Source organism: Coccinella septempunctata, chromosome 7 (genome assembly GCF_907165205.1).
Source record: "Coccinella septempunctata chromosome 7, icCocSept1.1, whole genome shotgun sequence".
Taxonomy (NCBI): domain Eukaryota; kingdom Metazoa; phylum Arthropoda; class Insecta; order Coleoptera; family Coccinellidae; genus Coccinella; species Coccinella septempunctata.
This window is the reverse complement of record NC_058195.1, coordinates 4915488-4939363: the sequence shown is the minus strand read 5'-3', so window position 1 is coordinate 4939363 and position 23876 is coordinate 4915488. Positions and strand designations below refer to the sequence as shown.

The window sequence follows — 23876 nt, the reverse complement described above, 5'->3', positions numbered from 1 at the left end:
ATAGTTGAGATATCAGCTTCATATAATTATTACATTGATCTGAATTGTCGAAACATCGTGGCGGAAACAAAAGTATAACTTTTGCTCTGACTCTTCAATTTTCTGCGGAGTCGGCTGGATATTTTCCTGGTATGGCGGCACGATTGGATGCTACTAATTTTGAAATTTATGGTTTACTGCAACAATATCGTGAGAAGCCAGTATGGAGTTTGTTTTCCTGTCCACTCAGTGTGAAAAATTACTTGGCCGAACTTCAACAGTCTGCAAACCAATTTAGAGTATATAAGCGCAAAGAGAATGCAGCAATGAGCGAGATTTACTCAATTCGAAAGATGCTTCTTCATATTCAGTTAATTAGCATACAAGGACTTAGTGAGATTAGCATTATTCGATGATCTTTGATTGGTATTTAAGATATGAGGATATGATGAATAATGAATCAAAATGTAAAAATTGATTTTACTAGATACGAGGTTTTTCATGTAAAAATCCTGAAATTTCATCAAGAGGAGCAAATATTTGATGTACAAAATGCACTGCTCAACAATTGATAAGGATCACGTATAAATTTCTCATTATTTGTGCCTTCTGTTGATACATCTGTTATACATGTGTTTTTTCGAGAAAAACTGGAATATTATAGGTTGTTTTTATCATATTTTGTATTTATTTCATCGAGTTCCCACTCTGAAATCGATTAATTGTAGTAGGCTGTAGATGGTGGCCTTGAAAAACCATGTGGTATTTATTGCCGAAACTGAGATATTTTTCCTTATTATTTCAGATCGCGATATATCCAGCAAACTGGCGCTCCCAATAGGCAACGCGTCCCCCCCTGTTCTGTGGGGACCTCGACGTAAAACAGGTGAGTCCTTAATACCTATACTTTCAAATTGACCGTCTCTTCACAGAATTAGACTTCATGCGATTTCCTGAGATGTATACATTTATTACAGCGAACCTGCAACGTCTCTAGACTTTTCAAAAAAATGTTTCTTCTTGTTCTGCAAACCAGACCTCCACAGCTTTTATTACCTCCTCGTTGGAAGAAAATTTACGACCTTTTAAACTTTTTTTCAGTTGAGAAAAGAGATGATAGTCGAATGGAGCCAAATCTGGTGAATAAGGGGGGTGTTCTAGTAATTCAAACACTAAATCACGAATTTTTTGCATGGCAACATGAGATTTTTGTGCAGGGGCGTTGTCCTGCGAAAACAAAACACCTTTGGATAGCTTCTCGCTTCTTTTCTATTTAATTTTTTCCCATAGAGTGGTCAGTAGTGTCGAATAGTAATCACCGGTTATTGTTCTACCCTTATCCAAAAGATCAATCATGATTACTCCATGGCAATCCCAAAAAACTGAAGCAAGAACTTTTTCAGTAGATTTTTTGGACACGAAACTTCTTAGGTCTTGGAGAACCAGAGTGTCGCCATTCCATCGACTTTTGCTTGGTTTCTGGATCGTAGAAATGTACTCAAGTCTCATCCATAGTAACAATTCGGTTAAAGAAGTCTACATCGTTTTTAAATCGAGCACAGATCGAACGCGATACTTCTACCCTTGCACGCTTTTGGTCAACATTCAAACATTTGGGAATCCATTTTGCAGCAATTTTTCTTATGTCCAAATTGACGTGAACTATATGATGAACGCTATCGTATGAAACATTCAGTGCTTCAGATATCCGTTTTAGCCCAATTCGACGGTCTGAGGAAATCATGTCATGAACTGCATCGATATTTTCGGGGCCTGACACAGTAACTGGCCTTCCCGATCTGTCATCATCTTAAATGGAAAATTTACCTCTTTTGAAGCTTGCAGTCCAATTTTTCACGGTCGCATACGAAGGACATTGATCACCAAGGGTTTTAAGGATCTTCGTAAATCTGCTTACCACTTAACCCTTTTAAATACAGGTAGGTACTTGATGATAGCTCGATACTCCAATTTTTCGATTTTCACAATTTCGGTGGACATCTTCTTTCCTTTAATTCATTGCGTAACTCTGGTTTACTTTTTTGACCTCAACTTCACACTGACACTCCTAATGAGTTATTGTCCATTGCTATTGTAACGCAATATTTTTTTTTATGCATGGAACTGGTCTAAGCTAACTAGATATCAATACATCCTCGTATGTTTTTATAATAGTTTCCCGACCAGTATATCGTTCCACCGTATAGCCTGAGAAAGGGATCTCGATAGTCGTCAGCAGCATATATTTCCGTTCAACCTCTCAGAATTATCGGACGTTATGGGATTAAGAGCAAAGCTCCAAGCCAAATTTCACTTCTGGTTCACATCGTCGTAGTTGTGTTCGCCGAAGTGGACAGAATACCGTCTAGACAGATCGGAATAAATGACGGAAATACGGATTAGCAGACCGGGGATGGCGCAATATAAAAACGAATTAATTGAGCAATTCCTCAAGCTCGCGATCTGGCGTAGAAGGGACCTACACACGTCTCCAACTTCCACGAAACTCGTCATCTCATTGTCTCTCGCTGGCGGTCAATTGGGAGATTCCGGGCGTTTGCTGAGTAATTGCTGTTCCGTTTTACGACTTGGGGTACCTACTCATTTCCTGCCTCGTTTCTGAGCTGGCGGTCGCAGTGGTGGAGAAAGCGATAAGCCTCAATAAACGGAACTCACCTGTTTCAAATAAAAATTGGTGAATTTAAAAACTAGGCTAATACGAGGATGTCTTGATATCTAGTTAGCCTAGACCAGTTCCAGACATAAAAAAAATATTGCGTTACCATAGCAACGAACAATAACTCATTAGAAGTGTTAGTGTGAAGTTTGAGCTCAAAATGTAAATAAGAGTTACGCAATAAATTTAAAGAAAGAAGATGTCCATCGAAATTGTGTGGAAATCCAAAAATTGGAGTATCGAGCCATCATCAAGTACCTGTATTTAAAAGGGTTAAGAGGCAAGCAGATTAACGAAGATATGCTTTATACCCTTGGTGGTCAAAGTCCTTCGTATGCGACCGTGAAAAATTGGACTGCAAGCTTCAAAAGAGGTAAATTTTCCATTGAAGATGATGACCGATCGGGAAGGCCAGTTTCTGTGTCAGTCCCCGAAAATATCGATGCAGTTCAAGACATGGTTTTATCAGATCGTCGAATTGGGCTAAAACGGATATATGAAGCACTGAATATTTCATACGAACGCGTTCATCGTATAGCTCACGTCAATTTGGACATGAGAAAAATTGCTGCAAAATGGATTCCCACATGTGTGAATGTTGACCAAAAGCGTGCAAGGGTAGAAGTATCGCGTTCGATCTGTGCTCGATTTGAAAACGATGTAAACTTCTTAAACTCTCATTGGATGAGATTTGGGCACATTTTTACGATCCAGAAACAAAGCAACAATCGATGGAATGGCGACACTCTAGTTCTCCAAGACCTAAGAAGAATCGTGTCCAAAAACCTGCTGGAAAAGTTCTTGCTTCAGTTTTTTGGGATCGCTTTGGCGTAATCATGACTTATGTTTTGGATAAGGGTAGAACAATAACCGGAGATTACTATTCGACATTACTGACCGCTCTACGGGAAAAAATTAATGAGAAAAGACGCTATCCAAAGGTGTTTTGTTTTTGCAGGACAAAGCTCCTGCACACAAATCTCATGTTGCCATGCAAAAAATTCGTGATTAAGAGTTTGCATTACTGGAACACCCCTCTTATTCACCAGATTTGGCTCCATCCGACTATCATCTCTTTCATCAACAGAAAAAAAGTTTGAAAGGTCCTAAATTTTCTTTCAACGAGGAGGTAATAAAAGCTGTGGAGGTCTGGTTTGCAGAGTAAGAAGAAACATTTTTTTTTGAAAGGTCTAGAGACGTTGCAGGTTCGCTGTAATAAATGTATCCAATTGACAGGTGAATATGTTGAGAAATAAAATAGTTGGACATTGAAATTTTGTTTGGTTCTATAGTAGTCTAAGAATTTTTCAATATATCCTCGTATTGCCTAGATTACGAAAATGTTTTTGAAAAAGGTTAGGCAGAGTAGTATCAGAACTACCCCATCCCATCATATTGCATCGAATAGATTACTGAAGACATTCAAAGTATCTTAAATTGGTTAAGGTAGCGATTAAATTGAAAAAAATCCAGTGTTCGATTATTCGGAACTCCTGAACTCCAAGAGGATTCAAATTATTCATCCGTGTACGAAAAAAAAATGAATAAATCACAAGCCAAGTACAGCGGGGGATCAGCAGTGACAGGTCGCCCAAGTTCTGTGGGGCACTTCCGGTCAGGATGACGCCATATGTATTCTATTAGAAAACATGCATCACAGATTGTTAGTACGAGGCGTTCATTCATTCTGAAATTCATTCATAAAGTTGCTCCTTCCCACGCGGCGTTTCTCACACATCTACACTTTCCTACGGTTTGTACTGCTCCAGTCATGGTTCCAGTGAAGGTTTCAGTTCTATGATGTGTATATAGATATACGAAGACAATTACACACTTCTTCCAACAGTCAAGACATTACCAATGCATATTTTCCTCTCATATCTTTCTAGAGCTTTTTTTTCTGTTTATGAAGTGATTCTCTTTAGTTTTACTGAAGGAATTTCTATTTTCGAAAGCTAGGACGTTATACGCAGATAGGTATTTATCGTTTTCAGTTTGCAGAAATTTATTCTCGAAGAACTCCATTGGTGACTTCTATCTTGATGATGAAGTATCAGGAGTTTCAGCCAAAGCGGTCTATGCATCTCCTTTGCTTGAATTCTTTGATCTGTTGCAAAAGACATGTGGGCCTTGACAAATATTCTTGGATATCTGTTTAAAACTAAAAAAATTGTCCAGAGGTAGGTTTGATATCCATCTCTTGTAAATATTCACTTGGACCATGAGTTTTGCCTTGTTCAAACAGTGTAGATTTCACCTCTTTTTTGGGAAAGAATTGGTAGCTCTAAAAATCAAAGCTGCATCCGCCAACTGCTATAACAAGTTGATGGTCTCTTCTCATTCTCATCTGGTGAAGGTTTGAAACCTTCATCGTTACGACTCTGCTCTATCGTCTAAGTAATGTATAGTCTTTTCGATATACATATTCCATCTAGTCTAGGACGTAGGTGTTAGCAGACACATGCGTCGACCCACAACAGGATAAAGCCATTTTATTCAACCAGTCAATTTTTCTTGTACGTTAACGACCAACTTTAATAGCATTCCGTTTCCATTACCATGGTTATATTTTACGGTTGTCTTTTATCATGTAAATTTCGTTGCATGATGATGTATTGGCGCCATATCTATCTGAATGCGCTATCCTCGATCGGAGAGTGGATGCTCTGGGAAGTTGTTCGGAATCCAATCGTATCTCCTGCTCGTAAAATGGCTATGCAATTTGGGGAATATATTTCGACTTGGGCGGGATGATAAATTCAGGAACTTATACCCGTCTGCACTCAAAATCGGTACAGAAAATATGGCAAAAAACTTCAGACACAAAAGTTCGTAATTTCAAGTTAATTATCCTAGGTTATATTTCGATTAACCTTAATTGACGTATCTATGTTATAGAATGAATAATAAATCAATCAATAATAATGCGAGGGGCTGATAACAGTCTAAAAAAACTTCACAATAAACCAACTACATCTTGTCCGAGCTCCCCCCTACTGAAAGTTGGGTTACTGGTGGTGTGAAAGCCCCCTGGGAGGACGAACCGGAGCGGAGAACCAACCTAATCTTGTCTGATTGCTCAACCTATCGAAAATAACCCACCTAGCTCTGCGCAAATCCCTGGGAAGGTGAGGAGATAAGGAAAACCAAATACTGCCGGTACTTTGTTCACCTATAAACCTATAATAGTTGAGGATGAATTCTCTCCCCATTTTCTAGATTGTTTATCTGTTTGTGGAGCTTTGTCTGTTATTTAAGGTGAGTAAGGTTGCATAACATTTCGAAGGGGATTAAATATTGAGCATTCATTTGAAGAATCTTCATTTCATTTTGGGTGTCTAGGTGGGTCATCCTACTCTAGAGGGATATCCCCTTATAAAGGCATTATCCTCCCAAGCTAAATGGCTTCCATGTCCGAGTATTCCCAATATTTGAGAAACTCGCAGTCGGTGGCTAATCTATTATAAACAAAAGAGGAATTGAAGCAATACTCCATTAGTGGTATCGACACGGAAGTTGACTCGACTTCCGCTACAGTCTGAACCTTGACGCCATATGTTTACTTTTAATGCTCCTCTTTCATCCTCTTAGGGCTGTCCGGGTCTCCTCTTACATTCATTAAGCCTAATGGACAAACAAGCTAACTGCGGCTAATTATTTCTGGGGAACGAGTGTAATATCATATGGCTACCGATTTAATTGTACCACTCTGCCCACACTTGTTATGCTCCGCACTAATGCGCTACTAATTTTTATGTTGACCGTTAGAGGGAGGGTGCCTATGAGATTTAACAAGGCGATATTAAACTTCGATACATGTAAATGCTGACATTTTCTTTGATTCCAAATTATTATACATCATATGATGTATACCACCCGCCGATATGAATAGCCAATTTGCCATCGCCGGGACAACTAAATGGGGAACGTTCCACCGAAGAAGAGCAGATGCTGACCAAGGATTCGATCGTATTTAACCTTGTCAGAGCAACACAGCTCCTTCTCGACTGGAAAAACGTTTGGTATTGATGGACTCTTATCAAATACTGGCAGGCGCTTCTGAGTATTATCGAGTAGTACTCAAGCGCCACCCAGATGAAACAAGATCCAATTCAATACCCTCCAGATCGAAACCCAGACGAAGAAAATGGCATATGTCCCATATGAACATGAAAACGAGTCAGGAATGCTTTAATTTTCTTCCTATGACGTCCCCTGCGAAGATATGCGCCTCAAAATGGTTTCAGAAGGTTGAAAAAGTTTTAGTCATCAGTTTGATTGAGCCTACGAGTATTAGCAACTACTCCCTTCATATTTTTGGGAAAAATCATTACTCACTTACCTACAAACGTCATTCAAGAACTTATAACAGATAAATGGATGAAGTGAAGAAATAAAAATGATTTGACAACAGTAAACTGTAAAAAAATTCGATGAATAAGAGAACGAAAAAGACGCAGAACGTTCGAAGAGCCGACAAAACGAAAAAATAATAAGATATATTGAAAACAGAAAAAGAGTCATAACGATAAACAGAAAAGCAAAACAAAAACGAAGGAACAATGAAACAAACAGACATTATTTATCGAATTCTCCAAATTCTCACGTCGAAAAACTAGCGATCAATCAAGACAGGCAAATTGAACAAAATGGGACTATTAAGGGGTGGATTCATTTACTGGATCCTGGGCTTTTTATACCAACAGCAAAAAGTGTATTTATACATTTCGTTTCCGTGATCCAAGCTCTAAAGTAAAGAGAAAATGTTTATCTAGGCTTTCGTGTTTCAGTGCTCACCATTATTACAAGGTATCATAATAACAACCCCTTTGTGTCCTGATGGTTTTAGGCATGATCAAAGGTGGACTCTATTAATTAAAGAAGAAGGAATATTTCGACTCATGCAGTCTGTCGAATACGTTGCGTAATCAAGAAGTGTTCGTAGAAAAAAATGTGAATTCTGTCAAGTGGGTACAGCTTGAGAACCTCGTAACGAATCATGAAACGAAGGTTATTCAAATTCCCGAGTTTTCCAGGTGAGTTTTCCCAAAGCTTATTTTCATTTTCCCGTTTCGACTCGGGTCATTTCATCGACTAATTAGAGATCGGAGATTACGAATATGCAATTGGGTTTTTCGTGGGATCAGTATTCTAGGAAATAAATCAGTTCAAGTGGAAAATTTCGAAAAAATTGGACAAGTTTGTGGAGCTGTAGCAGCCAGAAAAATGGAGTAAGACATATGCTGATTTTTTTGGTGATAGATGGATCCTTTGCAAATAGAAAATTCTAATATTCATTCATTTACCGCGAACAGTTCAGATTTTATGATTTTTTCCGCGAACGTCCGATTTTTCCAATTTTTCATCGACCATAACTTGAAAAATAAATTTTTTGAAAAATATCTGTTTGCATATTCGTAATCTTCTTAAATTACTCGACAGAATAAATTTGGTTCCGATCGGAGACCAAAAATTTTTCTCATAGAGAATGAATCATGGGGACAGAAGAAGTGGGAAACTGCCGAATTGCGAACTGAAGGATTGAACTTGTAATCAACTGAAGACACAAACTTTTCAAATCCTAATTTCGCTGTTTAGATATCCCTCTAACCCAAATCTCAGAAATGTGCTTGCTTTCAAAATAGCCTGAGATGTTGAGAAGAATTTCAAATTCGTAAAAAAACGTTAAATAATTATGTTCCATATCATGAGAGAAACGACTGTTTTTGCCAAAGATTCCTCATTATGTTCAGAGACAAACGCGAGAACATTGTCCGGATTTTCAGGGCGTATATTTCTTCAGGAATTATATGGAACACTGGGTGAAAACAATGGAAACAACCCTAAAGGAGAAATCGATTCTAAATGTATTGTTTTTATACTGCAAACGGTCTGTTGCATGATGCGCAGTTCAGGTTTTCAATTTGCCTAAAACAATTTCAAGGTAACGATAAAGAGGAATACGTTAACAATCCCCTGACCCCCTGGTGAGCTGCCAAGGCTTTTATCTAAATGTGACTGCTTCTGCAACGTAGGACGAAAAGAACATTCAATTAAAAATATAGGGGATTCTGCACAACGGTTGATGCGAAAGTTAGATAATATGAGAATAGGACGTCATTCCTTCATGAGTTGAACGAAATCGGGGATCTTCATACACAGTGCGTCACCATGAGAAGGTAGGAGGGTTTTCAGGGAGAAAAGTTGATTATGAAGAAGAAGAATGGCTCGGACAGGTCCATTCTGATCTGACGTCAATAAATTGAATCATTCAATTCAATAATAATGAGAATTGTGTACATTCAGAGTGAGTAAAAAGTATTGAACAAAATTAATATCTTCGGTTTTTACTATTGTGTAGAAAAATTCTCGAAAGAGGGGTAGATTGTCGATCCAAAGGGGTTTCATTGCACTCTGTAGGTACATTGACGTAACAGAAACGCTCTGGGCCAATGAAAGGAGTTTGAGAGCGCCTTTTCTAACAAATTTAGTGGCCTCTTTATTTCCTTTGCTTTTCTGCGAAGATTGGCGGGCAGTTGAATTTTTTTAATGGGCATCTTAATTGATTTGTTGATGCACCAACTATTAAATATAATATTATACAGTGTGGTCCAACGAAAACTCAACACTCTTTTCCACATTTTCCTATTGAGGCCAGAATATCGAGGTGTTAGAACACACTGTATATTCGACGACAGGCATACTGGGTGCCCGCCGAGTATATTCCAGCCTAGTTTCTGTCATAATTTTTGGACCATCTGTGAACCATTTGAGATATTTGCCTTAAGTTCGTGTTAAAGTTCTTCGACTGCTAACTTTTTCGATCATAACATCATTTGATAGGTGCTGATGAGATGTAATTGTTTTGAGCCATTCTGACTTTCAATTCTCTCATTGCCTGTGGATATTCTGAGGTCTTATAGAATACTTTATCAATCACTATACAGGTTTACTCTTTGACTCGTACAAATATTTCAACAGTAGATTCTTGAGGTCAAAAGAAACACTTTTTTTCTTTAACATTTTTTTCGATTTGGCCCTGATGAAAAGATATAGCCATTTTAAGTTTTCATAATGAGCTCTACTGCCACTACAAGAAAAACAGAATTACCTTCACAATAACTAGCTAAATCTGTGACTCTACAAATCTGTGGATTTTTTAAATAGAGTTGTAGTCAATCGAAGTACCCAATTTTTCAAATTTCACAGATTATTTTTTTGATTTTCGAACATCAAATTACTCCAAAACGGCGCATTTTGCGAGAAAATATGGAGAACACTTTTATTTTACAAAACGTCCAATTTAGTTTCAAGAGTTGGGTTCTTTGAATTTTTGGTATATTTATGGTACGTAATGGTTATAATGAGAAAACTGGAAGACGTGGGTGATATCTTGTTTTTTTTTGGTGTAGCAGGAGGAAACTCTGCAAGTCAGACGGGGGATTCTCATTCTCCTGAGCCCTTAACTGCTTCTTGAATATTGGTTCCGGACATTTGCCTATAAACCGTTCATCTCTTAGTCGGTTTTCTTCTCGCACACTATCGTACTGGGATTTATGTGTTTATCCTCTCTTAGATAACACTTTATTGGAATTTTCAATGAGTTTCTGTTCCTATTTTAATCTCTTTTTAATTGATCTCTTGGTCTCCTTCGGAAAATTCGCATTCTCCTTTTGTCTTCCTCTGGGTCGTAGTCTACTAGTCTGCTGAGTTCTTCATTCGGATGGTTTTCCGCTGTTTCGAATAATTTCTCTGCTTTTCTGTTCATGAATTCCGTTATGGTTTCCCATTTTAGGTCCCTATAAAACTGTCTATTCCTGACAAACCAAGGTGCATCTATCGCACTTCGTAGCAGCTTGTTTTCAGTGGCCTGAATTCTTTCGATATGGCTCTTTGCCGCGAAACCCCAGGCGACTGATCCATAAGTCAATTGAGGCCTAGCAACGGCTTTGATTATCTTCAATTTTGTCTCGTTAGACATGTGGCTTCTTCTTCCTATCAGAGGGTAAAGTCTATTCATCGCTGCTTTCGTTTTGTCGATTGCTTGTTTGATATGACTTTTCCAAGTAAGTCCTTTGTTCAAATATTTGTACGAATCACTCTGTATTAAGAGGGGTGATATCTCTAATGGCCTTGTTGGGCACGTTCTCATGAATTCTACAGATGGCACATTTGCTTACCCCCTCTTATGATGTTTTGAAATACAACAATCCTCGACCAAGAGACAGTAGAGTGGATGCTGGTAAGACTCTTGGCACCAAGAATTCATCGATATACACCAATCATTTCTTGTTTTTCTCCGACATGCGACAATCAAACAGCCGATGAAAAAGTTAATAAATCAGCTGGTTCGATAAATAAATTGCATAGATCCCATTACCATTGGCGCCGTCGTTTTTATACCATCCATTGTTAATGATATTCAGCATTATTCTTTAGCCCGCAGGTTATTTTGAACATGCCGGACATGTTAGACGGCAATTTACGCTTGATTGATTACTTTGTGCGAAATATTCCGCTCGGTTTCGTTTCAACCAAACCGAGATTGGCTGGTGGAGAGAGAAGCGGTGAAACAGTAGAAGTAACCTATACCTGTATCGCGAGAATTATTATTTTAGCGGTGTAGGTTTTCGTCTTCTTTTTTATGTGTAGGTATGGCGGTTTGCAGCGGGCAGATAGATTGTATGCAATTTCCGGTGTTGAGCCCACGAGAATGACGCCATTTTTTTCAAATTAACCTTTTTTGTTGCTCGATTTGTTGTTGCGGAGTAATTAAACCTTCTAATCTGGCTATAAACTAGGTAAATTTATACAGAGTGGGTTGTCAAGTACTTGCCATCGGCATATGTCAAAAGTTATTAAGGGTATGAAAAAAAATTGGAATTTTCAACTATGTTATACAGGGTGATTCTTTGACTCGTACAAATATTCTAGCAGTAGATTCTAAAGGTCAAAAGAAACACTTTTTTTCACCATTGTTTCCGAATCGGCTCGGTTTGAAAGAAACAGGCTGCTGAACAACCATAAAAAAACTTATTTTTTGTTCTCACCTCACGAACGGTTTCAGCAAATGAAATGAATTTCGGAATATATTGAAGAATTCTTAGCCTACTATAGAACCAAACAAAACTTCAATGTCAAAATGTTCTATTACTCAACATATTTTCCTCTTAATTGGATACATTTATTACAGCGAACCTGCAACGTCTCTAGACCTTTAAAAAAAAATGTTTCTTCTTGCTCTGCAAACCAGACCTCCACAGCTTTAATAACCTCCTCGTTATAGGAAAATTTACGACCTTTTAAGCTTTTTTTCAGTTGAGGAAAGAGATGATAGTCGGATGGAGCCAGATCTGGTGAATGAGGGGGGTGTTCTAGTAATTCAAACCCTAAATTACGAATTTTTTGCATGGAAACATGAGATTTGTGTGCAGGGGCGTTGTCCTGCAAAAACAAAACATCTTTGGATGGCTTTCCGCGTCTTTTCTCTTCAATTTTTTCCCGTAGAGTGGTCTCAGTAATGTCAAATAGTAATCTCCAAGAATTGTTCTACCCTTATCCAAAAAATTAATCATGATTACTCCATGGCAATCCCAAAAAACTGAAGCAAGAACAACTTTTCCAGCAGATTTTTGGACACGAAACTTCTTAGGTCTTGGAGAACCAGAGTGTCGCCGTTCCATCGATTGTTGCTTTGTTTCTGGATCGTAGAAATTTACCCAAGTCTCATCCATATTAACAATTCGGTTTAAGAAGTCTACATCGTTTTCAAATCGAACGCGATGCTTCTACACTTGCACGCTTTTGGTCAACATTCAAACATTTGGGGATCCATTTTGCAGCAATTTTCCTCGTGTCCAAATTGACCTGAACTATATGATGAACGGGTATGAAATATTCAGTGCTTCAGATATCAGTTTAAGCCCAATTCGACAGTCTGATAAAATCATGTCATGAACTGCATCGATATTTTCGGGGACTGACACAGAAACTGCCCTTCCCGATCGGTCATCATCTTCATTGGAAAATTTACCTCTTTTGAAGCTTGCAGTCCAATTTTTCACGGTCGCATAGGAAGGGCATTGATCACCAAGGGTATTAAGCATATCTTGGTAAATCTGCTTACCTCTTAACCCTTTTAAATACAGGTACTTGATGATGGCTCGATACACACAATTTCGGTGGGCATCTTCTTTCTTTTAATTTATTGCGTAACTCTGGTTTACTTTTTTGACCTCAAATTTCACACTGACACTTCTAATGAGTTATTGTTCGTTGCTATGGTAACGACATATTTTTTTTATGCATGGTACTGGTCTAGGCTAACTAGATATCCATACATCCACCTTCATTTCAATGATTTGCCTTGGGAGTATTGTACACACTGAGGATTTTCTCTGGAGCGTATGAAGCTGATTTCTTGCCAGACTTTTTTCTTCTCAACCGCTGATTCTCGAGACATCTACTTAAAAAATCCGGAGTCGTGTTTCCCATCAGCAAAACCGATTATTTTATGGATGAGAATAATAATTCTCGACAGATTTGCGGACGCTTCTGGAATTTCCAATTCTTCCCGGCCACTAAACGCCAAAGCAAACATTAAGCGGGATTTACTTTCTGCAGAGACCGAATTCAATTTCATCCGCCAGCGTCAACGGGTAGTTACACGTGTAGTGTTCGTTATGTTGGTCTTGTGGGTTTTTCGTTTCAGCGGTTTTGGGAAGTCGGGCAGTGTGTTATTCATCGGATTAGGACCTTTTAGGGGATATTGAGTTTCCAGCAACGTCCTAGTAATCCTGAAAACAAAGAAAATAAAAAATGACGCTCTTTTTACAAACTTATCATATATTTCTTTATCTAATATAAGTCAGCTTCGTTTTTTAACTTGTGAGCTTTCTATTTCAATCTCTGGAAGCAAAGGAAAAACTACACTTGAAAATTGAGAAAATCTGAACAGCACGAAGTATGGGGACAACAATAGGTTCAAAGGGAAGATCAATCATTTTATAATTGAAATTCTGTAAGGTTTTTGTTGATATAAAATAGATGGATATATCTTTATAATTCATGCATCTTTCTTGAGTTGTATGATAGCTCTGTCCTTCTGAATGCTTTATATTTTGTTTAGATAAATTCCACCTTCTGAAAATATTTTTTCATCGATGTTTAGGAACAATCATTACTTCCAGATATTGTTTTTCCTATAACCGATCGGATGAATCATTGGTCTATGCTTTTAGCGTTTAGCGTATCACTAGAAATCATAGATCCCAGAAATTGACAATTTCTGTATTGTTGGAATCGAAAAATGCTTTGAAGTACGTGGGTAATTTATATGGCGCCGCATCTACGACCATAAAAAAATGTGCATCTGCCAATTAAGTTGACAACGATACTCTTTGTGTGCTAATTACGAAATCACAAATTACACACAATTATGTACTGAAACTGATTTATGCGATCTTGAATTGAAGTACCATGAAATTTAATGTCAATTATCATTGTTCATCAACTAATGACTTAACAACTAGCATTCCTGCTGCGAGGAAGGATCTGATTGTTCCAATTTGAAGTCATCAAAACAATTAATTACATATTTGCACTCTTTGATTTATTTGGGCATAAGATTGATTTTGACTATGATTGGTCCAAGCAGCTTAAATTTTTTAACAACTGGCTGAATATATGTCTCTTCAGCATTACGAAATGTTTCAAAAAATTTTCAAGTAGAATCTTCGCTGAAAATTACCCTAGCTATGGATTTTGTGTTTGTTGTTGGTTCATTATCGACTATTTTCAAAGTTTCTTCCTTGATATCTGACACTGTATTGCAGTCTTTCTGACGTATGCACCCAACAGGGTTATTGCTCTGCCATCTCCTGTCGAAAAAATAGCCTGTATATGCATGCCCAAAACTTCCAAAATCCCTATCGCATTGGTATTTAACGTCATTTAATAACTGTAATTGATCAATGCTTCAATACATCGTGAAATTAACAAAATGATGTCAATCCAATTCTATCTAGTTAGCTTCAAATAAAAATTTCGAGCACATTCCAATTGGCTGTCATTCGACCACACTTCATAATAACAAATGTTCAATAACTGCAATGCGACTCAATTGGTTATTCATTTATTTTATCAGGGAGGAACAACACTGTAAGGTTTTATATCTTCCAAGCTATTGAATAAGAGTTTTTGCCCAAAAAAAATTGTAGTATCTACCTTTAAGCCCTTGCTGAGAGGTCGAATGCAGTGATGCCATATTTTGAAACGTATATACTATAGGGTCCCTTTATATAGCGGACAAACTGTACATGTAAACGTGTCTGATATTGCAAAGTTCGGATGAAAATATAGGTTTTCGAACACGCTGAATCTGTTCCGAGCAATTTCAAAGGCTCATTTCCTTTCGTTTAGATTTTCATCGTTGAAATGGCAATTTTTCAAAAATCGCAATTTTCAATCTGCGATATCTCCTGTTATATTCGTCTGATCCAATTGGGATTTCCAGTTTTATAATCAGCATTGCCAAGGCTTCCACCCTAGCTCAAAAACTCGATTTCGAAAATCTCGATTTTTTGGGTCAAAAATGAGCAAGGGGTTAGACCCCCCTAAAATGACCTATTTGCTACTATGTCTGAAAATCAGAATGTTCTATCACTGTCTTAGTATATGGAGTGCATAGAATTTGTTTTGAAGATTCTAGAAAACCAAACAGTTCATGATTCAATAGAGAATTGCACTCCAGAGAGCTCTTCGAAGTCAACTCGAAAATGAAAAGTGGAAAAACAAAAAAAATTATTTTCTCCTAAACAGGGCCAGATATTTTAAATTTTGGTATGGAAATATAGGTTTTCGAACACGCTGAATCTATTGCGAGCAATTTCGAAAGCCTATCTCCCTTCGTTTAGATTTTCATCTTGGAAATGGAAATTTTTCAAAAATCGCAATTTTCAATCTGCGATATCTCCTGTTATATTCGTCTGATCCAATTGGGATTTCCAGTTTTATAATCAGCATTGCCAAGGCTTCCACCCTAGTATAAAAACTCAATTTCGAAAATCTGGATTTTTTGGGTCAAAAATGAGCAAGGGGTTAGACCCCCCTAAAATGACCTATTTGCTACTATGTCTGAAAATCAGGATGTTCTATCACTGTCTTAGGATATGGAGTGCATAGAATTTGTTTCGAAGAATCTAGAAAACCAAACAGTTCATGATTCAATAGAGAATTGCACTCCAGAGAGCTCTTCGAAGTCAACTCGAAAATGAAAAGTGGAAAAACAAAAAAAATTATTTTCTCCTAAACCGGGCCAGATATTTGAGATTTTGGTATGGAAATATAGGTTATCGAACACGCTGAATCTATTGCGAGCAATTTCGAAAGCCTATCTCCCTTCGTTTAGATTTTCATCTTGGAAATGGAAATTTTTCAAAAATCGCAATTTTCAATCTGCGATATCTCCTGTTATATTCGTCTGATCCAATTGGGATTTCCAGTTTTATAATCAGCATTGCCAAGGCTTCCACCCTAGCACAAAAACTCGATTTCGAAAATCTCGATTTTTTGGGTCAAAAATGGGCAAGGGGTTAGACCCCCCTAAAATGACTTATTCGTTACTCTGTCTGAAAATCAAGATGTTCTATCACTGTCTTAGGATATGGTGTGCATAGAATTTGTTTTGAAGATTGTAGAAAACCAAACAGTTGATGATTCAATAGAGAATTGTACTATAGAGAGCTCTTCGAAGTCAACTCGAAAATGAAAAGTGGAAAAACAAAAATAATTATTTTCTCCTAAACAGGGCCAGATATTTGGGATTTTGGTATGGAAATATAGGTTTTAGAACGCGCTTAATCTATTGCGAGCAATTTCGAAAGCCTATCTCCCTTCGTTTAGATTTTCATCTCGGAAATGGCAATTTTTCAAAAATCGCAATTTTCAATCTGCGATATCTCCTGTTATATTCGTCTGATCCAATTGGGATTTCCAGTTTTATAATCAGCATTGCCAAGGCTTCTACCCTAGCACAAAAACTCGATTTCCAAAATCTCGATTTTTTGGGTCAAAAATGAGCGAGGGGTTAGACCCCCCTAAAATGACCTATTTGCTACTATGTCTGAAAATCAGGATGTTCTATCACTGTCTTAGGATATGGAGTGCATAGAATTTGTTTCGAAGAATCTAGAAAACCAAACAGTTCATGATTCAATAGAGAATTGCACTCCAGAGAGCTCTTCGAAGTCAACTCGAAAATGAAAAGTGGAAAAACAAAAAAAATTATTTTCTCCTAAACAGGGCCAGATATTTTAAATTTTGGTATGGAAATATAGGTTTTCGAACACGCTGAATCTATTGCGAGCAATTTCGAAAGCCTATCTCACTTCGTTTAGATTTTCATCTTGGAAATGGAAATTTTTCAAAAATCGCAATTTTCAATCTGCGATATCTCCTGTTATATTCGTCTGATCCAATTGGGATTTCCAGTTTTATAATCAGCATTGCCAAGGCTTCCACCCTAGTATAAAAACTCAATTTCGAAAATCTGGATTTTTTGGGTCAAAAATGAGCAAGGGGTTAGACCCCCCTAAAATGACCTATTTGCTACTATGTCTGAAAATCAGGATGTTCTATCACTGTCTTAGGATATGGAGTGCATAGAATTTGTTTCGAAGAATCTAGAAAACCAAACAGTTCATGATTCAATAGAGAATTGCACTCCAGAGAGCTCTTCGAAGTCAACTCGAAAATGAAAAGTGGAAAAACAAAAAAAATTATTTTCTCCTAAACCGGGCCAGATATTTGAGATTTTGGTATGGAAATATAGGTTATCGAACACGCTGAATCTATTGCGAGCAATTTCGAAAGCCTATCTCCCTTCGTTTAGATTTTCATCTTGGAAATGGAAATTTTTCAAAAATCGCAATTTTCAATCTGCGATATCTCCTGTTATATTCGTCTGATCCAATTGGGATTTCCAGTTTTATAATCAGCATTGCCAAGGCTTCCACCCTAGCACAAAAACTCGATTTCGAAAATCTCGATTTTTTGGGTCAAAAATGGGCAAGGGGTTAGACCCCCCTAAAATGACTTATTCGTTACTCTGTCTGAAAATCAAGATGTTCTATCACTGTCTTAGGATATGGTGTGCATAGAATTTGTTTTGAAGATTGTAGAAAACCAAACAGTTGATGATTCAATAGAGAATTGTACTATAGAGAGCTCTTCGAAGTCAACTCGAAAATGAAAAGTGGAAAAACAAAAATAATTATTTTCTCCTAAACAGGGCCAGATATTTGGGATTTTGGTATGGAAATATAGGTTTTAGAACGCGCTTAATCTATTGCGAGCAATTTCGAAAGCCTATCTCCCTTCGTTTAGATTTTCATCTCGGAAATGGCAATTTTTCAAAAATCGCAATTTTCAATCTGCGATATCTCCTGTTATATTCGTCTGATCCAATTGGGATTTCCAGTTTTATAATCAGCATTGCCAAGGCTCCTACCCTAGCACAAAAACTCGATTTCGAAAATCTCGATTTTTTGGGTCAAAAATGAGCGAGGGGTTAGACCCCCCTAAAATGACCTATTTGCTACTATGTCTGAAAATCAGGATGTTCTATCACTGTCTTAGGATATGGAGTGCATAGAATTTGTTTCGAAGAATCTAGAAAACCAAACAGTTCATGATTCAATAGAGAATTGCACTCCAGAGAGCTCTTCGAAGTCAACTCGAAAATGAAAAGTGGAAAAACAAAAAAAATTATTTTCTCCTAAACAGGGCCAGATATTTTAAATTTTGGTATGGAAATATAGGTTTTCGAACACGCTGAATCTATTGCGAGCAATTTCGAAAGCCTATCTCCCTTCGTTTAGATTTTCATCTTGGAAATGGAAATTTTTCAAAAATCGCAATTTTCAATCTGCGATATCTCCTGTTATATTCGTCTGATCCAATTGGGATTTCCAGTTTTATAATCAGCATTGCCAAGGCTTCCACCCTAGTATGAAAACTCAATTTCGAAAATCTGGATTTTTTGGGTCAAAAATGAGCAAGGGGTTAGACCCCCCTAAAATGACCTATTTGCTACTATGTCTGAAAATCAGGATGTTCTATCACTGTCTTAGGATATGGAGTGCATAGAATTTGTTTCGAAGAATCTAGAAAACCAAACAGTTCATGATTCAATAGAGAATTGCACTCCAGAGAGCTCTTCGAAGTCAACTCGAAAATGAAAAGTGGAAAAACAAAAAAAATTATTTTCTCCTAAACCGGGCCAGATATTTGAGATTTTGGTATGTAAATATAGGTTATCGAACACGCTGAATCTATTGCGAGCAATTTCGAAAGCCTATCTCCCTTCGTTTAGATTTTCATCTTGGAAATGGAAATTTTTCAAAAATCGCAATTTTCAATCTGCGATATCTCCTGTTATATTCGTCTGATCCAATTGGGATTTCCAGTTTTATAATCAGCATTGCCAAGGCTTCCACCCTAGCACAAAAACTCGATTTCGAAAATCTCGATTTTTTGGGTCAAAAATGGGCAAGGGGTTAGACCCCCCTAAAATGACTTATTCGTTACTCTGTCTGAAAATCAAGATGTTCTATCACTGTCTTAGGATATGGTGTGCATAGAATTTGTTTTGAAGATTGTAGAAAACCAAACAGTTGATGATTCAATAGAGAATTGTACTATAGAGAGCTCTTCGAAGTCAACTCGAAAATGAAAAGTGGAAAAACAAAAATAATTATTTTCTCCTAAACAGGGCCAGATATTTGGGATTTTGGTATGGAAATATAGGTTTTAGAACGCGCTTAATCTATTGCGAGCAATTTCGAAAGCCTATCTCCCTTCGTTTAGATTTTCATCTCGGAAATGGCAATTTTTCAAAAATCGCAATTTTCAATCTGCGATATCTCCTGTTATATTCGTCTGATCCAATTGGGATTTCCAGTTTTATAATCAGCATTGCCAAGGCTTCTACCCTAGCACAAAAACTCGATTTCGAAAATCTCGATTTTTTGGGTCAAAAATGAGCGAGGGGTTAGACCCCCCTAAAATGACCTATTTGCTACTATGTCTGAAAATCAGGATGTTCTATCACTGTCTTAGGATATAGAGTGCATAGAATTTGTTTCGAAGAATCTAGAAAACCAAACAGTTCATGATTCAATAGAGAATTGCACTCCAGAGAGCTCTTCGAAGTCAACTCGAAAATGAAAAGTGGAAAAACAAAAAAAATTATTTTCTCCTAAACAGGGCCAAATATTTGAGATTTCGGTATGGAAATATAGGTTTCCGAACACGCTGAATCTATTGCGATCAATTTCGAAAGCCTATCTCCCTTCGTTTAGATTTTCATTTGGGAAATGGAAATTTTTCAAAAATCGCAATTTTCTATCTGCGATATCTCCTGTTATATTCGTCTGATCCAATTGGGATTTCCAGTTTTATAATCAGTATTGCCGAAGCTTCCACCCTAGCACAAAAACTCGATTTCGAAAATCTCGATTTGTTGGGTCAAAAATGAGCAAGGGGTTAGACCCCCCTAAAATGACCTATTTGCTACTCTGTCTGAAAATCAGGATATTCTATCATTGCCTTAGGATATGGAGTACATAGAATTTGTTTCGAAGAATCTAGAAAACCAAACAGTTCATGATTCAATAGAGAATTGCACTCCAGAGAGCTCTTCAAAGTCAACTCGAAAATGAAAAGTGGAAAAACAAAAAAAATTATTTTCTCCTAAACAGAGCCAGATATTTGAAATTTCGGTACGTAAATATAGGTTTTCGAACAGGCTGAATCTATTGCGAGCAATTTCGAAAGCCCATCTCCCTTCGTTTAGATTTTCATCTTGGAAATGGAAATTTTTCAAAAATCGCAATTTTCAATCTGCGATATCTCCTGTTATATTCGTCTGATCCAATTGGGATTTCCAGTTTTATAATCAGCATTGCCAAGGCTTCCACCCTAGTATAAAAACTCAATTTCGAAAATCTGGATTTTTTGGGTCAAAAATGAGCAAGGGGTTAGACCCCCCTAAAATGACCTATTTGCTACTATGTCTGAAAATCAGGATGTTCTATCACTGTCTTAGGATATGGAGTGCATAGAATTTGTTTCGAAGAATCTAGAAAACCAAACAGTTCATGATTCAATAGAGAATTGCACTCCAGAGAGCTCTTCGAAGTCAACTCGAAAATGAAAAGTGGAAAAACAAAAAAAATTATTTTCTCCTAAACCGGGCCAGATATTTGAGATTTTGGTATGTAAATATAGGTTATCGAACACGCTGAATCTATTGCGAGCAATTTCGAAAGCCTATCTCCCTTCGTTTAGATTTTCATCTTGGAAATGGAAATTTTTCAAAAATCGCAATTTTCAATCTGCGATATCTCCTGTTATATTCGTCTGATCCAATTGGGATTTCCAGTTTTATAATCAGCATTGCCAAGGCTTCCACCCTAGCACAAAAACTCGATTTCGAAAATCTCGATTTTTTGGGTCAAAAATGGGCAAGGGGTTAGACCCCCCTAAAATGACTTATTCGTTACTCTGTCTGAAAATCAAGATGTTCTATCACTGTCTTAGGATATGGTGTGCATAGAATTTGTTTTGAAGATTGTAGAAAACCAAACAGTTGATGATTCAATAGAGAATTGTACTATAGAGAGCTGTTCGAAGTCAACTCGAAAATGAAAAGTGGAAAAACAAAAATAATTATTTTCTCCTAAACAGTTCCAGATATTTGGGATTTTGGTATGGAAATATAGGTTTCAGAACGCGCTTAATCTATTGCGAGCAATTTCGAAAGCCTATCTCCCTTCGTTTAGATTTTCATCTCGGAAATGGCAATTTTTCAAAAATCGCAATTTTCAATCTGCGATATCTCCTGTTATATTCGTCTGATCCAATTGGGATTTCCAGTTTTATAATCAGCATTGCCAAGGCTTCCACCCTAGCACAAAAACTCGATTTCGAAAATCTCGATTTTTTGGGTCAAAAATGAGCAAGGGGTTAGACCCCCCTAAAATGACCTATTTGCTACTATGTCTGAAAATCAGGATGTTCTATCACTGTCTTAGGATATGGAGTGCATAGAATTTGTTTCGAAGAATCTAGAAAACCAAACAGTTCATGATTCAATAGAGAATTGCACTCCAGAGAGCTCTTCGAAGTCAACTCGAAAATGAAAAGTGGAAAAACAAAAAAAATTATTTTCTCCTAAACAGGGCCAAATATTTGAGATTTCGGTATGGAAATATAGGTTTCCGAACACGCTGAATCTATTGCGATCAATTTCGAAAGCCTATCTCCCTTCGTTTAGATTTTCATCTGGGAAATGGAAATTTTTCAAAAATCGCAATTTTCAATCTGCGATATCTCCTGTTATATTCGTCTGATCCAATTGGGATTTCCAGTTTTATAATCAGTATTGCCGAAGCTTCCACCCTAGCACAAAAACTCGATTTCGAAAATCTCGATTTGTTGGGTCAAAAATGAGCAAGGGGTTAGACCCCCCTAAAATGACCTATTTGCTACTCTGTCTGAAAATCAGGATATTCTATCATTGCCTTAGGATATGGAGTACATAGAATTTGTTTCGAAGAATCTAGAAAACCAAACAGTTCATGATTCAATAGAGAATTGCACTCCAGAGAGCTCTTCAAAGTCAACTCGAAAATGAAAAGTGGAAAAACAAAAAAAATTATTTTCTCCTAAACAGAGCCAGATATTTGAAATTTCGGTACGTAAATATAGGTTTTCGAACAGGCTGAATCTATTGCGAGCAATTTCGAAAGCCCATCTCCCTTCGTTTAGATTTTCATCTTGGAAATGGCAATTTTTCAAAAATCGCAATTTTCAATCTGCGATATCTCCTCTTATATTCGTCTGATCCAATTGGGATTTCTAGTTTTATAATCAGCATTGCCAAGGCTTCCACCCTAGTATAAAAACTCGATTTCGAAAATCTGGATTTTTTGGGTCAAAAATGAGCAAGGGGTTAGACCCCCCTAAAATGACCTATTCGTTACTCTGTCTGAAAATCAGAATGTTCTATCACTGTCTTAGGATATGGAGTGCATAGAATTTGTTTCGAAGAATCTAGAAAACCAAACAGTTCATGATTCAATAGAGAATTGCACTCCAGAGAGCTCTTCGAAGTCAACTCGAAAATGAAAAGTGAAAAAACAAAAAAAATTATTTTCTCCTAAACAGGGCTAGATATTTGAGATTTCGGTATGAAAATATAGGTTTTCGAATACGCTGAATCTATTGCGAGCAATTTCGAAAGCCTATCTCCCTTCGTTTAGATTTTCATCTCGGAAATGGCAATTTTTCAAAAATCGCAATTTTCAATCTGCGATATCTCCTCTTATATTCGTCTGATCCAATTGGGATTTCCAGTTTTATAATCAGCATTGCCAAGGCTTCTACCCTAGCACAAAAACTCGATTTCGAAAATCTCGATTTTTTGGGTCAAAAATGAGCAAGGGTTTAGACCCCCCTAAAATGACCTATTCGTTACTCTGTCTGAAAATCAGGATGTCCTATCACTGTCTTAGGATATGGAGTGCATAGAATTTGTTTTGAAGATTATAGAAAACCAAACAGTTCATGATTCAATAGAGAATTGCACTCCAGAGAGCTCTTCGAAGTCAACTCGAAAATGAAAAGTGGAAAAACAAAAAAAATTATTTTCCCCTAAACAGAGCCAGATATTTGAAATTTCGGTATGTAAATATAGGTTTTCGATCACGCTGAATCTATTGCGAGTATTTTTGAAAGCCTATCTCCCTTCGTTCAGATTTTCATCTTGGAAATGGCAATTTTTGAAAAATCGCAATTTTCAATCTGCCATATCTCCTGTTATATTCGTCTGATCCAATTGGGATTTCCAGTTTTATAATCAGCATTGCCAAGGCTTCCACCCTAGCACAAAAACTCGATTCCGAAAACCTCGATTTTTTGGGTCAAAAATGAGCAAGGGGTTAGACCCCCCTGAAATGACCTATTTGCTACTCTGTCTGAAAATCAGGATATTCTATCATTGCCTTAGGATATGGAGTACATAGAATTTGTTTCGAAAAATCTAGAAAACCAAACAGTTCATGATTCAATATAGAATTGCACTCCAGAGAGCTCTTCAAAGTCAACTCGAAAATGAAAAGTGGAAAAACAAAAAAAATTATTTTCTCCTAAACAGAGC

General features: G+C 37.1%; 1 protein-coding gene across 3 annotated transcripts in view; it reads left to right on the top strand.

Moving 5' to 3' along the window:
* Window positions 1-23876, top strand: part of LOC123316289 (dual 3',5'-cyclic-AMP and -GMP phosphodiesterase 11) — a 131678-nt gene that overhangs the window by 21382 nt on the left and 86420 nt on the right. For all 3 annotated transcript variants that reach the window (XM_044902282.1, XM_044902283.1, XM_044902285.1), the window contains exon 2: window positions 785-865. In XM_044902282.1, coding sequence (XP_044758217.1) covers window positions 785-865 — 81 coding nt within the window. The remainder of the gene's footprint in view (window positions 1-784; window positions 866-23876) is intronic.